This window comes from Drosophila kikkawai, chromosome 2L, assembly GCF_030179895.1.
Source record: "Drosophila kikkawai strain 14028-0561.14 chromosome 2L, DkikHiC1v2, whole genome shotgun sequence".
In the NCBI taxonomy this organism is placed as follows: Eukaryota; Metazoa; Arthropoda; class Insecta; order Diptera; family Drosophilidae; genus Drosophila; species Drosophila kikkawai.
In genome coordinates this window covers 12721097-12737307 of record NC_091728.1, presented here as the reverse complement: position 1 = coordinate 12737307, position 16211 = coordinate 12721097, and the positions used below count along the sequence as shown (strand labels likewise).

General features: G+C 40.7%; 5 protein-coding genes across 5 annotated transcripts; 1 reads left to right on the top strand and 4 right to left on the bottom strand.

Annotated features, from left to right (window-relative positions):
- Positions 1–3294: 3294 nt before the first annotated feature.
- LOC121502496 (uncharacterized) lies at positions 3295–3546 on the bottom strand. The gene has a single exon (XM_041776205.2). The coding sequence runs from the start codon at positions 3439–3441 to the stop codon at positions 3295–3297; it is 147 nt and encodes a 48-aa protein (XP_041632139.1). The 5' UTR covers positions 3442–3546.
- A 353-nt stretch (positions 3547–3899) lies between these two features.
- Positions 3900–5601, bottom strand: LOC108081452 (malectin). Its single transcript, XM_017176642.2, has one exon. It carries the CDS (start codon positions 5417–5419, stop codon positions 4352–4354), a length of 1068 nt encoding a protein of 355 aa, XP_017032131.1. The 5' UTR covers positions 5420–5601; the 3' UTR covers positions 3900–4351.
- Positions 5602–6003: 402 nt separating this feature from the next.
- Positions 6004–16163, top strand: l(2)05287 (WD repeat-containing protein l(2)05287). The gene is made up of 7 exons (XM_017176603.3): positions 6004–6258; positions 6324–6710; positions 6791–7445; positions 7508–7686; positions 8795–9963; positions 10029–10399; positions 15683–16163. The coding sequence occupies exons 1-7, from the start codon at positions 6167–6169 to the stop codon at positions 16052–16054; spliced, it is 3225 nt and encodes a 1074-aa protein (XP_017032092.1). The 5' UTR covers positions 6004–6166; the 3' UTR covers positions 16055–16163.
- LOC108081421 (nitric oxide synthase-interacting protein homolog) lies at positions 7694–8736 on the bottom strand. The gene has a single exon (XM_017176604.3). It carries the CDS (start codon positions 8639–8641, stop codon positions 7772–7774), a length of 870 nt encoding a protein of 289 aa, XP_017032093.1. The 5' UTR covers positions 8642–8736; the 3' UTR covers positions 7694–7771.
- On the bottom strand, positions 10396–13952 carry LOC108081423 (uncharacterized). Its single transcript, XM_017176605.3, has 2 exons — positions 13546–13952; positions 10396–10840 (listed from the first exon to the last, which is right to left on the bottom strand). Exons 1-2 carry the CDS (start codon positions 13633–13635, stop codon positions 10697–10699), a joined length of 234 nt encoding a protein of 77 aa, XP_017032094.1. The 5' UTR covers positions 13636–13952; the 3' UTR covers positions 10396–10696.
- Positions 16164–16211: the final 48 nt, after the last annotated feature.

The following is a 16211-nucleotide window of genomic DNA, read 5'->3' as shown; positions in this document are numbered from 1 at the left end:
AACATTTCAATATCGTGTGGCATTTCCATAATATCGATCCAAAGTTGGCAGCTGATGGCGTGGGTGCAGCTCTCGCTCTTATCCTTTTGTCTATCACGAGACAAAGTATATATAGTGTACACATTATCCTTGTACTTGAACGACTGCAGCTAAGTGCACGTAATTGAATCCTGAGGACAATTCGCTGGGGGTTCATTTTGCGAAACTGCGTCGTCGTCGTTGTCCGCCTTGATTGGATGCCCCTAACGACGATTTTATGAATGGTAAAGAGATGATTTTTTTGTACACTAAAACTACAGGGAGGAAAAGGATTTATAATAATACTTAGAACCAGTTTCAAAAAAAGGTTGTTCATTGAATCTAAATTCAAGATAGTTATAAACTTTATTCACCATAAATAAATCTGATTTAAATCAATTCATAAAAATTATATTTGGTCCTCCCAGTGTATACAACAACTTTCTAATGATTTTCAGAGCTGACAATGGCAAAATAATTCCGATTAGATTAGCTTTTGTGGCATATAATTGGGTAGGAAGCTGTGTTAATAATGAGAACATTTGGTTTTATGGTAGAAATTGAATTTCTTGGCTGATAAATAATTGAAATTACTTGTTATGCCTTCCAATAATAAGTGGTTACTGCGACTTAAATGTATAATTTCCAAATTAAAAACGAATTGAGTCTAGAAAAGGGTGAAAATCACTAATCAGTATTTAAAGCTTTATTAGTGCAGATATTAATTTCTTGTATCATAATATTTAATCAGTTAATTGAAAACTTAAGTAAAAACTGGTATATAAAGACTTAATGTCAAAAATAAAAACCTCAGTGCTTAAGGAATTTTATATATCCAAAAGAAACCAATTTTAAACTTTAAACGAAAACAATGGTAATGGCTTAGGCTTTGATAACGCATAAAGGCAATCCGCAAAAGCCATTCGCAAACAAAACAAAAGCCCGCAAACTGAAAACCGCCAAACTTTTCGGAAAAGTTCCCAACTGAAGAGCTCTGAAGAGCAGTAGCTATAGACGACGTAGTCCATGCTGCTCCTCTTCAGGTTCATTAGACTGGAATGTTAAGTGCGTGTGTGTTTGTGTGTTCAGCGGCGGCTTAAACTTTCAGCTGAAAAACATCGCAATAATAATAATAACGCCCTGTGAGCACCGCCCACCGTCGTCGCCGACTATTATGTAAGCCCCGGGCTTTGCCCAAGGACACGCCACAGGACATGCCGCTGCGGAACCGAAAATAGCAAACACAGAACAGAGGCAGAACAAATCAGACAGCTCCTCCATCTCCATCATCAGACAAATAGATGGATGGCTGGGGGACGAGGGCCCTGGGAAATGGGATACAACAATTTTATGCCATCGTACACATTTGCAATGACCATGGGCGAAGGACACGCAGCACAGTAAATCAGGGGCGAAAGCAACTCTAGTTTTTTTCACTATTTTTTTCGGGGCGTGACGACCAGACAATGGTTATGGCTTTGCCGCAGTGCCACGCGCAACCGGAGCCAAAAAATAAAACTAATAATACGAAACTAGTACTGACTACACTAGAATCTATTTGCTGCGGACACGACACTTAAGTGCACTTATTGCTGTGTTTTTACATAAATTATATATTTTCATTTGTTTTTTGGTTGTTCGTTTTCCTAACAAATAAATACTCAATTTTCGACCATCTGTCTAAAAACATTTTTCTTACGCAAGGAAAGTTATTCTCTTGCTTTGACATTTGTATAACTTTATTTTAAAAACATTTAGAATTTTAAGGATTATTTTAATAAAACCTAGACTAGATATCATTAGAGCTTTTGAATCCCTTTAAAATGTGTTAAAACAAAAGTTTACATTTTAGAAAATCCCATTTACACTTGATTTGGTACCTCGAAAATATTAATGATATTTTTAAAGACCCTTTAAATAGGTTTAAAGCCGCATTGTAGTTGTTGTAACACCTTTATGTTTATATTTAAAGAAGATTAAAGCTTAAATTTAAATGACATATATATGTAACAAATTTATAAAAGTATTATTCATATTTAAAAAAAAAAATTACCAATAAACGAGATTTAATAATACATTTTTTGGCCAAAGTCATTTCATTTTCGTTACATTTAAATAGTATTTATCAAAATGAATCCAAATAATCCATAAAGAGATACATTTAATAAATTTTAGCTCAAATTCAGCTGATAATTATTATAATTTATAAACACAAACCAACTATTTATAATAATTTACTATTTAGACTCTATATTCATTATCTAATCATTCAGTTTACGGCTTAAAATTCGAATGGCCGCGAGCGACTCTTATCGCTCAAGTTCATAACACCGAAGGTCGCCCAGATTTCAAGAGCACACTAAGCTGAAAATACGTATTTTGGCTATAGATGTCATTGTCCACATGACAGAACACAATCATTTGTAGCATCAAAAGCACATGTAACAATAACAAACGCAAGGCCTGCGGCTCTTTTTGCATTACATAAAAAACACCCACTCACGCACACATAAGCGCAGTCACACAAAAACGTAGCCTGCTTTTCAGCGTTGCAGCGAAGTTATAATTTTTTTTGTTGTTGTAAGGAACTGCAGTGTTTATGACGTAAAGCGTCGGCAAACGGACAATTTGTTTTTGTTTAGCGTAGGCACCGTTACATCCATGCGCACAGGAGAGCGGGCAAAACATCTGTTTGGTTGGCGTGGGAGAGCGAGTAACGGTAAATGGGGGAGAGACAGAGCGCGAGAGAGCCTGTGAGAGCCATCCCTTTTTTATCCCCTGCACCTGATGACAGAGTTGTTTTTTTTCGTCGCCCCCACTGGATTTATGGCTTTTGGCAAAGTCAAATTTTGATGGAAGGACAGACGGAAAGTCGGTAAACATTAATACCGAACTTGTGGCTGCCATATTATGCAATACCGTTATCAATCAAAGGCCGCCGCCACTTAATTATTATGTAAGAAAGTTGTCGGGACTCCAACTCACCGTTATTTCTTGCAGACACGCCTAAATTGAATTTAGATTTCGATTTATTTCTAGCTCTTAAGGCGGCTAATTTAGCAAGGATTTTGCACAGGCTTTACGGTTTTTTCGCTCAGACATTTTACATCCTTTTCGTTTCTTTTTATTAATAGCACTAAATTAGCAATAAATACACTAACAAACACACACTCGCGCACGCACACACACACACACAGCCCGGTCGGTGACTTTAATTTAATTTGCTTGCTATATTAATTTTTTGCGGGGGAGGAGTAGGAGGCGGCGGCGGGCTGCTTACAGCGAACGCTTGAGGACGTTGAAGTTTTGCATCAGATTTGCCGTTTTCATGTACACGGCAAACAACTTGATGTGATTCCTGTGGAAACTAAAACTGGTGTACTTGCTGGCGTAGAAGAAGTCGAACCGCCGCCGCTGGCACATTTTCACTGCCGATTCGATGGACACACGCTGATGACTGAATTTTCCGTCGCGACCGATTTTCCTTGCCGTTTTTCCTCGTTTTCCCCAGCTTCAAGAAAAGTCCTCCCGCAGGTTACCAAGTCATCGATGATACTATCGATAGTCAGGATTCACCATATATCGCCTATTGGTTCACAGGATGAACCAGTCTGTGGAGTTGTGACGTCACAAATTCAGGAGAACGTAATTTATTTGTGAAGTTTCTTAAATATTTAAGAAAGTAAGCGCTTAAAAAATAAAAATAAAAAATATTGTATATTCTCAGAAAATTATTTTAGGAAGGAAGTTGTAAAAATAAAGTAAATTACAAAAAAAGATTGTTATTTTCTTCATTATATTTTATCAAGTCCTTCGCTATTATAAAAATACATGTTTATATTAAAAATATTAAGAAACCCTCCATAAATAACGAAAAACAATTTCTTCAATAACAAACAAGGTTGATTTTATTTCATTCCATATTCATTTAAGACAGTTTCCAAATAAAACTGTCGCCAAAAACCCGCCTAAAATTTGTGCGCACATCCCACCAAGCAATCTAGAGCTAGAACTAGTCCTAGGATTATTTATATAAATCAAGTGACTCAACAGGATTAAGTACCCGAGCCTGTGACGGCAGTGGTCAACGCAAAAGGAACTCAAAAAGCTTACAAAGTACGGAAAGTGTAGAGTGTTAAGAGCGATAGAGAGCGAGCTGTGCGCCAAGGGGATCGGAATCGAAATCGGAATCGGGGGAATCCGATACGGTCTCTGGGGCAAGTGGCTAACGTACGAACTAAACGATAAGTAATTACAATTAAGTCTTTTATCAAAAATCACAAAAAGCAGCAGGAAATGAACTGGCAGGCCGAGATCGGGTTACGGATGGGAATCACAGCTTGCAGAGGCAGAATAGCAGCGGAATGAAGGCTCCGATGGCTATGAACACAGGCAGCAATATGGAAGAGTCGTCCATGGAGTAAGGATTTGGCTGACGGGGTCCACTGTAAGATTTCTTAGAGTCCGTCGGTTGCGATTGCGAGTTATCATTGTGCTCGCCACTGTCTCTCAACTGGTCGGGCAGTTCCTCGCCGAACTCCTCATCATCCAGATCCTCGTCGTCCTCATCCACATCATCCCTCTGCGCGCGCACCACCCGCTCCGGCTGGTGTCCTGGCTGCTTCTGATCCACAATCTGCTTGCTGTTGCTGTTTCCCAGCTCCGGCTTCATCCTTTCACTCGCCTCGGTGCCGTGCAGACGCGGCACTTGGGACACGTCGCCCTTCAGCAAAGCAAAGGCATTAATCTTGGGATTATCCAGAGCACCTTTGATGAAGTCCAGCCGCAGGCGACCATTTCGTACGTCGGAAACCTCGCCCTCGTAGTTCAGCCGGCCGTTGTTGATCTTGAAGTACACGATCTCGTCGTGGGCGGAGCCCCGTCCAACCTGGTCGTAGATGTCCAGCTGCCGGACCACCGTGTGCTTCCGGTTGAGCAGCACATCGAAGACCTTCTTCTGCGGTGCATCGAAGTACACCTCGCAAAACTTCATGATCAAAGCGTAATCCCCGTCGCCGTCACTCGGCAAGTCATAGCCAAAGGTGGTGGTGTGGTAGCGCTCCGTCCTGTACAGCACCTCGTCCTGCTCCTGCACCCGTCCGATCATCAGCAGGTGCTTGCCATAGTCCGAAGCGATGCCAATGCCCTTCAAAGGATCAGCGTCGTATTGAATGCCATTCCGGTCCGTGTGCTCCTCTCCGCCGGCATTGACGGCGTAAATGACCTTGAGGGGATCAGCGGCAAAGGTGCAGGTGCTGCAGGAGATGAGAACAAGGGCGGCCAGGAATAGGCATAGCCAACTTGCCAGCAAGTGGTCCGCGAAACTCCCCTTTTTCCATGCAACGTTGCACATGTTAGCAGTTGTTTTTGTTGTTCTTGTTCCTTGAAGTTTTCTTCGCATTTTTCTGGGTTTTCCTCGGTGACCGGTTGTCGGCTTATGTTTTTCTGATTTTTCCTGGCCAAGTTATTTTGCCCAGCTAGCTGAATTGCTAATCGGAGCACTCTGCGAGCCGGAATTGAGCCATTAACAAATTTATTAATATATTTCTATACTGGTCCAGCATGTATAGTGCTGGCAAGACTTGGGGGCACAATCGATAGTATCGATGTTTTTTCACTTTTGTTTTTTAAATACATTTATTTTTTTTTTAATATTAATTTTTCAAATAATGTTAATGTTAAAATATTATTATTATATATTTTAAAATGTTGATAAAAAAATAAATAAATAAATTGCGACGAAACGGAACCAGTCACCGTGAACCAGAGAACCAGTGGTATTTTTCCGAACCCATTTATTATGTTTACATTTTCTTTTAACTCGTTTCTGAGATCAATTGATGAATTAATTAAGGAAATTAAAGAATTGTATTTATTACGTCTTTTAATTAAAACCTAATACCATTAATATTACTTTTAACAATTTATTAATTTATTTCAGCTCTTCAGCTCTTCGGTATATTTACTTTTTGGTATATTCTTGGCGCTCACTGACCGGTCACACTGGGCTACACGTGCATTGTTGAATTTTACTGGGAAATCGTCCACAAAAATAGCTTAAATAGCATTAATTTAGTGAAATTGCCCTCCGTAGACAGTGCCGCAGCACTGAGGATCCTTAGAGAGTAGGACTAACCAACGGAGAGCCATGAACTTTGACGACGAGGACCGGTTGGAGCTGCAGTACCTGGCAGGCGGCAACATCGTGGAACATGCGCCACTCTTTTCGCCCGATGGAAGGTTAGTGGCTCCGCCAGGAATTAATGTATAATTATTTCTTTAAAACTACATTTCCCGATCTACAGGTTCATGTTTGTGCGATGCCTGACAAAGGTGCAGGTGTACGCCACCAGTACGGGTGAACTCACAAGGGTTCTCGACGATGCCAAGGCTCCTTTGATCAGTTTGGAGCTGGATCTAAAGCAGCCAGAGCTCCTGCTGGGCTGTACTAGCACTGGCGAGGTGCTGCGATGGAATTGGCGAGCTGGCGTGCTCAAGAAGACAGTATCCCTGAAGCTGGGCGTGCCAGAGGCCAATGTCCTCACCTGCCACCTGATGAATCTGTACAAAGGTGGCGACACAGCCTGTGCTTTTGTAACAACAAAGAAGAGGAGTGGCGACCAAGTCAACTGGTTTGTGGTCAATACGAGTACGGGCGATAGGATTGAAGTGAATTGCGGCCTAAAGTTAAAGTGAGTCTTTGAATTTTATCATTTAAAATCCTTTAAAATGTATGAAATAACCCCTACAACTCAATAATCCTTCTCCACAGAGTTCGCACCCCCCTTGTGGACGTGGGAAAGGGTCAGTACAAGTATATAATCCTAGCCCAAGGCTTCTACATTTACTTCTTGAACTATGTGAACTGGAAATTCTGCCGTTTCAAGAGCGCCAAGCAGCACTTGATCACCTGTGTCCGAATGAGTCCCTGCGAGATGGTGGCCGCCACTGCTGACGCTGAGGGTCAGATCTTTATCTGGCGGGACTTTGAAAAGCGTGAGACAATGACCAACACCCTGCTCCATTGGCATCATGACGAGGTGACCAGCTTGGCCTTCTCGCCCTCGGGCGTTAGCATCTACAGCGGTGGCCATGAACGGGTGCTGGTCAAGTGGTCCGTGGCCATGCCCGAGGAACGCAAGTATCTGCCCGGAATGGCTAGTGTAATCCGGCATATAGTAGTGAGCAATGACAATGAGAATGTCCTTGTGTGCACCGAGGATAATGCCATACAGCTGCTGAGTGGCAGCAATAATGCGATCAAGTCAACCGTCCAGCATTTCACATATGAGGTCAAGGATAAGACTGGCAGGAGCAAGTTCCCCATGGGTTTGTGTCTGAATCCCAGGACCAATACGCTGGTGCTCAATGGCAGATCAGGACACTTGCAGTTCTACTCAGCCTACACCAAGAGTATGCTTTATAACGTGAGTAATGTGTAGGGAAATGTGAGAACTATGGGAAATAAACTATTTTAATTATTTTCCAGCTACGCGTGGTGGACACTAATGTACATAGCGAGGAGGCGAATCGCATCATCTACAATACGCGTATAACCCGAGCGGCCTTTAACATAAATTGGATGGCCACCGGCGAGGTTTACAACGATTTGGAGAACTTTGCCGAAGTAAGGCTCAAGTTTTGGCAATACAATGAGAAGCTGCAAAGGTGAGAGTCGATTTTAAATTATATATTTAGCAGAATAAGGAATTAGTTTGCTTTAAAAACCATTTAGATTGGATCTTAGAAAATCTTAGACCTGCAATGTTGGTCTCTTTTCCTTGGCCTGCAGGCTGTCGTTGGTGCTGGCAAAGCCAGTGCCGCCACGCTGCAGGGGAATAATGTCCTTGTCCTTGAGCTTGTCATTAGTTAGGGGATGGATCATGTCCTTCTTAATCAACCGCTCCACGCACTCCATGGTCACCACATCGCCGGTGGTACGCAGCACAGCACAGGGCACGGAATTGCTTAGGACATCATGGGTAATGGGACACATGTAGCGTGCCTCCTTGGTGATCAGCGAGCGTTGGCCTTTGCCGTCCTCCTTTATCGGCGTAAACTTCACCTCAATCAGATCCTTGACCCTCAATGGTTGTTGCGAAACAGGACAGTATATGAGGGGATCTGGCTTCTTGACCTTGGCCAAGCCAGCATTAGGACATTCCGAGGGAAGCCAAAAGCTGGGCAGGCGACTGTTGTTTATGTTGGAAATGGAAGAGGAAGTGGAAAGTGAAGCTGAAGTGTTTTCAGAAGGTCTGTCCACTGGTTTTTGTGCATTCACAAAGCTTTCCAAGCGCGCCTGATGTTGGGTTTGAGCTTTGTGCTTCAGCTGATCTTCCTCTAGACGACGCACACGCTCGTATGCCTTCAGCTGGCGGCTATACTCGTTCTTCTTGGTGACTATGTACTCCAGAATGGCCTCCTTGTCGAAAAGGTAGCCCTGTTTGGTGATGACAGGCTTGCGGCAGGGCTGCAGGGTGAGGGAGCAGCAGTCAAAGGACTTGATGGAGTCCTTGTCCAGCCGCTTGGCATTGGTTCCATAGCCAGACTTGGCTGAGTCCCGCTTCTTTTCGTTGTAGGTGTACACAGCTCCGGCAGTGCAGTTGCGAGCGTGACGAGTCATTTTGGCTTAAAGAAAAAGAAAGATTTTCGTTATAAAAATTAGTTTTCAAACAGGAAAGTGGCCTTAAATCGTTTGATAAATTTATCAAAGAATACTTAGTTTAAAAATATTTATAATATAATAAAAACCTTTAAAAAATCTATATAATTCCAGCTACATCCTAAACACAGACATTGATCTGCCGCATGATCATGGCTTCAAGACCATCAGCTTCTCCAGTCAGTTCCAGGTGAGCAACTTGCGTTGTGCCTCCGCTGGCGAGGATAATGTGATCAAAATCTGGGGCATTACCGACTCCGAAAACATCTACAAGCGTGGCAAAATGTGGTGTTGCCTGGCCCAATTAAGCTACAGGAATCTGTCTATAGGTTCGCTCTGCTTCTCGCAGGATGGCTCCCTCTTAGCCGTGGGCTATGGCAACATTTTAGCTCTGTACGATGCCAGGAATCCCCGATTGCCGCTGCAAACGCTCAGCTGTCCGCCCGGCTTGGATGGTGTAATATCCAAAGCTCAGCTTAGGTTGGCACAGACTCCCCTAAATGGAGCCAGAAAAGAACTCACCCAACAGAGGCAGCAGTTGTGCGGACTCCTACAGAGTCTCATCCAAAGCAATGACGAGGAATTGGTGGAACAGGCCAAGGCCTTGATAGTGGGGCCACCTGTCAAGGGCAAGCTTCTCAATCAACCGGATAATGCCAAAAAGGAGTCTGTATTCAAGTACATCATGAAAATGCCAGAGCTTGATCTGCACCAGAAATTGCAATTGCTGCGACGCTTTGGTATTGAATGCTCTGTGCCCTTGGCTCACAGGAATCGCTTGATGGAGCTCCTGCAACAGAAGGCAATCTTGCCACAGGCGGCGCGAATGAAGTTGCTCAAGCTGGACGCCAGATTGCATCGCCTGCATACGCGGCATCGCTACAAAGCCAAGTATCGAATCGATCATTTGGCCCAGCGTCGACGGAACTTTGAAGATCTGGTGCCGCAGGAAGTGACGGCTTTGTTCAGCACCCTCAAGCTGGACGAGAGCACGAAGCCGAAGAAGAAGGAGAAGCCACAGTCGGAGGAAAACAACAAAACCCAACTGAAGCCTAAGAAAATTCCTGCCACGGCAGCCCCACTGCAGGGTTTGGCACATATATCACAGGTTCAATTCGGAGCCGGGGATCAGGCTCACCTGGTGGCCGTTTGCACAGAATCCAGGGTCCTGATCTGGAACCTGCTGACTCTGCGGCTACAGGCCGGTCTGAAGCTATCCGTTCGCCAGCTGGCCTTTGATCCGCTCACCAATCTAATGGCTGTCATCACGAAAAACGATGAGTGTAAGTAAATATCACCTCATAAATATATATTCTATTGATTTCATTGATTAATTTCGTTTTCTTAGTGCATGTCTTCCAACCGAATGTTCCGCTACCGCTGTACCAGCGCAGTAATATGCCCAAGACTTATGGCTTGGCCTGGCTGCCCCGGCGACAGCCCAAACAGAGCTCCATAAATGTGGACTGGCAGGCACAGTCGTCGCTGCTGATGCTCACCCACTCGCAGGAGATTGCTTATTTGGCGCCAACGGGTCAGAGTCCATCGGATGATACACCCGCTCCTATTAGTTTTGCCAAACAGCCCGCCGACACTGAGAATCTGCTGAGGCACGCGACATTCGGCATTCATGTGACGAAGCCAAAGGTGACCGCGGAAACCCTGGAGAGCAATGGTCCGCTGATCATTGGGCGTGGAGAACATAGTGCTGTAAATGCGGTAAGTTTAATTTTATTTTTTATTTATTTATCTCTCAAAATTCTTTTGATCTTTCGCTTCATTAGAGTTTCTTAGTCATTTTATTTGGAAATCTTACACATCTATGAAGTACAATTGGTTAGGACTTAGTATAAAGTTTAGAAATTGTAGAATTAATTGGTATTATATTATATATATATATATTTGATTTAGCTTTGGTCTCTGGTTTTAGAAATCCTTTAAAAAAGGTAACTTTAATTGATCTCGTTGCTGCTCAGTCGTGTTGAGTATTGACGTTGATTGTCTGTTGGCCGCATACTATTTCTTCTTGCGCTTAAGGACATCCCCAAGTCGCGGCGCCGTCGGGACACGCAAATGGCGACAGCGTCGCATCATGAGGACATCATGCTTGAAATAGCGTAGACAGTGCCATTGAGGGACCTTGGGCATTAGTTGTTGGTGCTGGAATAAGGATTTTAGTAAGGGACATTAATGAGTTAAGATAGAAAAAAAGAAAGCTAAAAATGTAAATTGAAATAAATCATTACGTGATTTACTTTAGTGATAAAGCATAAAGTGCTATTTCTGTAACAGCTTTTCTTATGCAAATGCAACCCACAAAAGTAGTTCAAAGTTTCGCATATAGTTTTACAAGATTTTCCCAGGTTTTGACGCCTGCTCATTGTACATCTTTTGTCCCTTGTGTTGTCTTTTGTGTTTTGAATATATCTTTATGTTCTGTCTGCGCCCAACAACTCGTGTTCAACTCAATTTGAATAATTTCCATTGAGATTTATAACGCAGTCTTCTCAAAGTGGGTTTTATTTTTGGAAGCCCCCTTAAATTGGGCATACGTCGAGTGAGATTTATCAGCCTAGCAACTGCTCGCTTAGGGCTTTTTGGCATAGGTCTACTTGAGGTGAGAATGATTGACTTCTCACGTGATCCTTTTAATCTCACATGTGCCTATAATGTGCCTTGAGTAATCACCTTATTTTATTTAAGGCCAATTTACAGGAATTTCCATTTGAAAAGATTATTTAATCAGTTTCTTTTTTGATGATTTATTATATTAAAGAATGAGAGATGACGTTATGATCCCTTCATATTATCAAATTCTTAGATGGCCTAGCCTTATATAATATTCGAATAATCAGCATCTGAACTTGACTCCTGCAATTTGGGGGTATTCCTTTCCAAAGATCACTTTTTAATAATCAGTTGTTGTTATTTTTAAAATTGATTAATCACTTTGTTTTGTTCTCTCAAGGGTCAAGTCTGCACGGCAGTTGATAAGCGGATAGGATCCAGATTTTTAATATGTATTATATAAACGCCTGGTCTTGGGAACAAAAACTTTTACCGCTTGACTATATTTAGTTACACAGATTAAGGCAGCACCCACTGCCAACGTGTCTGCCAGCTTAGTTTTGCTTATATTTTATACCCTTGCAGGGTCTTATACTTAATATCAGTCAGAAGTTTGCAACGCAGTGAAGGAGACCCTATAAAGTATATATATTCTTGATCAGCATTAACAGGCGAATCTTTTTAGACATGTCCGGAAGAAATCGATTTTTTGGCCATTTTTGCGAAATTTGATTTTGATAAAAAATTGAATTTTCAAAATTTTAAAATGAAGTATGCAGATTTATTAACTGTTGAAAATCTTGCACAGAACAGTTTTCCGATTTAAAATTAATGCTCTTTTGGCCGAGTTATGATATTTTTAATTATAAAAAAATCAAGAAGTTTTTTAATATAAAAAATCCGATTTTATATTACAAAATAATATTTTTCTAAGTCAAGGAATCATTTCCGACCCCATAAACCATATATATTCTTGATCAGCATCAACAGGGGAATCTTTCTAGACATGTCCGGAAGAAATCGATTTTTTGGCCATTTTTGCGAAATTTGATAAGGGGTTGCATCATTAAAATTAGCAAAAATGGCCAAAAATTTTGATTTCTTAAAATTTTAAATTTGGTATGCAGTTTTTTTAACCCTAGACGGTCATGCTTATTTTTCCTACGTTAAGGTTATGCTTCGTCGAATCGACGACGCCAATTTTAAAATAAGTATAATTGTTAAAAAACAAACAAATATTGTAAAAAAAAATTTAACATCGTTTAATTCATCATTTTAACTGTTCAAAATTAGAAATAATAATTAATTCTTATATTAAGAATATACTTAAAAACTAAGAATAAAAAACGACCTTTTTTTCATTTTTCGAACTTTTGTGATTTTGCGTCGTCGAATCGACGAAGCATGACCGTCTAGGGTTAAATTAATAAAAACTAATCAAAATTAATGCATTTTTGGCTTAGTTATGATATATTTTAATTGTTACCTGCAAGGGTATACAAACTTTGGCTGGCCAAAGTTAGCTTTCTTTCTTGTTTGTTTCTGTATTTGATACCCTTGCTAAGGGGTTTAAGGGTTTCTAGGGAGATATTAATATGATTAAAAATATTTTATTAAATTATGACAATTATTGAAAAGGACCCTTGATAAAACACTGCAAGTTGAAATTGGATAAGCTTAACTTGAAACTAAAACTTTAAAATTGAAAGGGTACGATTTTTAAATGTAGATCCATAAAAAAATTCCGTAAAAAATTAATATTTGTCCAAATGTATAGTAAAATTAGCCTTAACTTAAGTTGAATGGTATTTCTATGACTCATATTTGAAAACTGGTCAATAATTTGCAATACATTAACAAGAATATTAAACTTTGGAAAACTAAACAAACTGCTATAGGAAATATATTCTCCAAGGAAAATCTTCATCTGATAACGCCGCACCATTGTTTTTTCTATATATTTCGCAAGGGTATTTCAAAGTTTAACTTCCGTTTAATTTGTATTTATAAATTCCCTCGGCCATTATTTTTTAATTCGAAAGCAATCTTTTAATTAAAGAGTGCACTCTGCTTGTTTTTTTTTTCGAGAAAATTCTCAACGCCGCCCACTTTTAATTAGCGCGTTTGCACTTCCTGCACTTTTGCTGCAAGTGGCGCCGGAGGCGGCCATTTCGGCGTGAAATTCGAGTGAAGTCATTGCCCCAAATTCATGCCTCCCACTGTGAGGGCTATATGTGGGCTCCTTTTGCCATCTACTTCCCTGCATCACCCGCAATCCTTTTACCCCTTTTACTCACCTCGTTGACAATTGGCACGGGTCCAGCTTTCGCCCAGGCGATGAATGCAAGGCACAGCAGGGAAATGACAGCTACAAAGTTGGGCCACATTTTCCGGATATTTCCTTCTGTTTTTTTTTCTGAACAAGGAGTTCTCTGTCTCCGCCTCTGCACACTGCACTTTGTTGTTTTTTTCTTTATACTTTTTTTATTTTTTTGCTTTGTCAGTGGCCCGTAAATCGTTTAATCTGATTTTGCCACTTTGTCAGTTGCAGTTAAAGAGAAAGAGCAGCAGGAGGAAGAGAAAGGGAGAGAACGAGAGAAGCGCGAGGATGAACTTTTGTCCGCTTTTATTTCCGTAAACTTTGGCGGCACGCGCTTCCGGTTATGGCTCTCTTTCCGGCTAACTGTTGTTTTTCTGCGAAATACAACGGTAAAGTGCTGAGCTGTCGCAGCGGCTCTCGGCAATTTATACAACTCGAGCTGTATGGTCTTCGGCTCTGGCTTCGGCTTTCGTGACCCGCTCTCGTAACTCTTCGTTTTGTTATTATTGTGACCGCTGCTCTCTCACTCTTGCCCTCTCTCTTGCTTGTGCACTTGCTATTACGAGCTATTGTGAATGGTCAATGGGGGGGGCTTGGGTTTGTCGGTGCAGCCGCACTGCCGCCCACTGGTGCACAGTGGAATGGGTGGATTAAATAGATGAAAATAAGAAATAAAATTTTGTAATTAAAAAAATACATTTTTAACTTAAAAAAGAGTGGGTTTCTTTTTAAGTTTAAGCTCACCGATAACATTGTTTTCTGATTTGACCAATAAAATGATTCCAAAAGAGATTCTTTTACTGTATTTATAAAAAATATATATAATTTTAACTCACTGGTTTTAAATCTTTTTTACAACAAAATAATTGCAAAAATTCAATTTTTAGTAACAGGTTTTTTTCTCGATAAATTCAATTACAATATTTTCCGATTCTTTTTTATTCCTTTTCATTCCACTGTTCCCTAAATGAAAGTGCCACATTTTCCCCTCTTTTTTTCCTGCAACACCCATTGCCCGCTCGAATTTTGTGTTTTATGCGTGTGGCAAGCATTTTCCATTGCGTGCCGGTGACACTTTACCTTTTTTTGTTCTCCCCCAAACTCGATTACTCGATTATTGTGCTGGGGGCCAATAATTAGGAGCGCTTTGTTGTCCGGCGATGTAAATTTTGCGGACACTGTTGCTACGTGTAATATTGTAAATCGCTCGCCTTAATTACTTTTGCCAATTATCGTAGTTTTTGAGGGTTTATTCTGGTTTTAGTCGGTTCTTTCGAAAATGAACTCAATTAGTGTTTCTGACTTATCGTCCCCCGAATCAGTTTGAGTCAGCCACTGAGTGTATTTTCCTGGAAAAACAATAACACAAATTGCACACTCTGCTTGGCTCAGCTGATTGACACGCAAAAGATGTGTTTGCACTTCGATTGTCTTTGCCAATTTCGTGAACTACTTGTATTTTGCATTAAAATGGAGCAACAATAGCAAACAGGCAGCCGTAAGCGCATGCGCGAAGGTTAACAAAACAAACATCAGACATTTAAAAGCCGCTCAGCAATGACAAAAACCGAAAGCGAATAATAATCATGTGATTAACATTGTTCAGCGCTTGAGCTGAACTTGAACCGCAATCTCGACACCCAAATAAAAAATTTAAATAATAAGTACAAGTGCCAAAACTAAAGGGTGTTGGGAACTTGGCTTATTTATAGCTAAGATAAGCTTTGACAAATTATTTAGATTTTAGTTTTGGGTTAAAAAATATTTAATTTTCAAAGCTACACAATCTCACAGTTTGTTTTTGTAATTTGTAAAATAGAAAATTTCATATATAGCTTTGACAAAACTATATATTTTTGAAAATACAAAGCCAAAGCCAAAGAAATTCTTATAATTAGATGATTTATTTTAGTTGAATGAAGACTGTTCTTTCCAACATTTTTTTTTTTTAAGTTTTCCTTTTTTTCTATCATTCTTTATATAAACTTTTTGTTTTTAAACTTTTTTTTATACCTATAAAAAAACCTGCCACCACTGCCACTACTAACACACTTTTTGAACTTCACCAAGGTCAATGTCAATTAATCGTTTTATTTCTTTATTTCGTATTACAGTTTGTCAATCTGTCCGCCCACACGATGCCCGCCATGAGCCTGATTTGCAGCGAATTTGTCAAGTCGCTGCTCATCCCAGCGGATTCAGCCTCAAGGCATTCCTCAGCCACTGGAGGAGGAGGAGATGCCACCTTGACCAACGGCGGTGCCATCAATGGCAATGGTCTGTCCCATGCGGATAGTGCTGATGAAGAGGATGTTGATGTTGATGTTGATATAGAAGCAATAGCGGCCAGTGAAGATACCCGGAAAACGCTGCTGGAACAGAATGAAAAGCTGGAGGAAAAGCCAACAGGAGAAGAGGCTGACCAGCAGGCCTTGGACAATAGATTGAAGGTTGTGGCAGCGCTAAGGACCAAGCTGAGGTTATGAATGTAAACAAATCTATTTAGTTGTTTTATTAAAAGACCCTAATAAATTCATATATATTTTTGTATAAGACCAGAAGTTGATAATACAAGTTGATAATACAAAATCAAAAGAGAGTTTTATATTTAGAAGATAAGGGTAAGGGGTTATTTAAGGATAT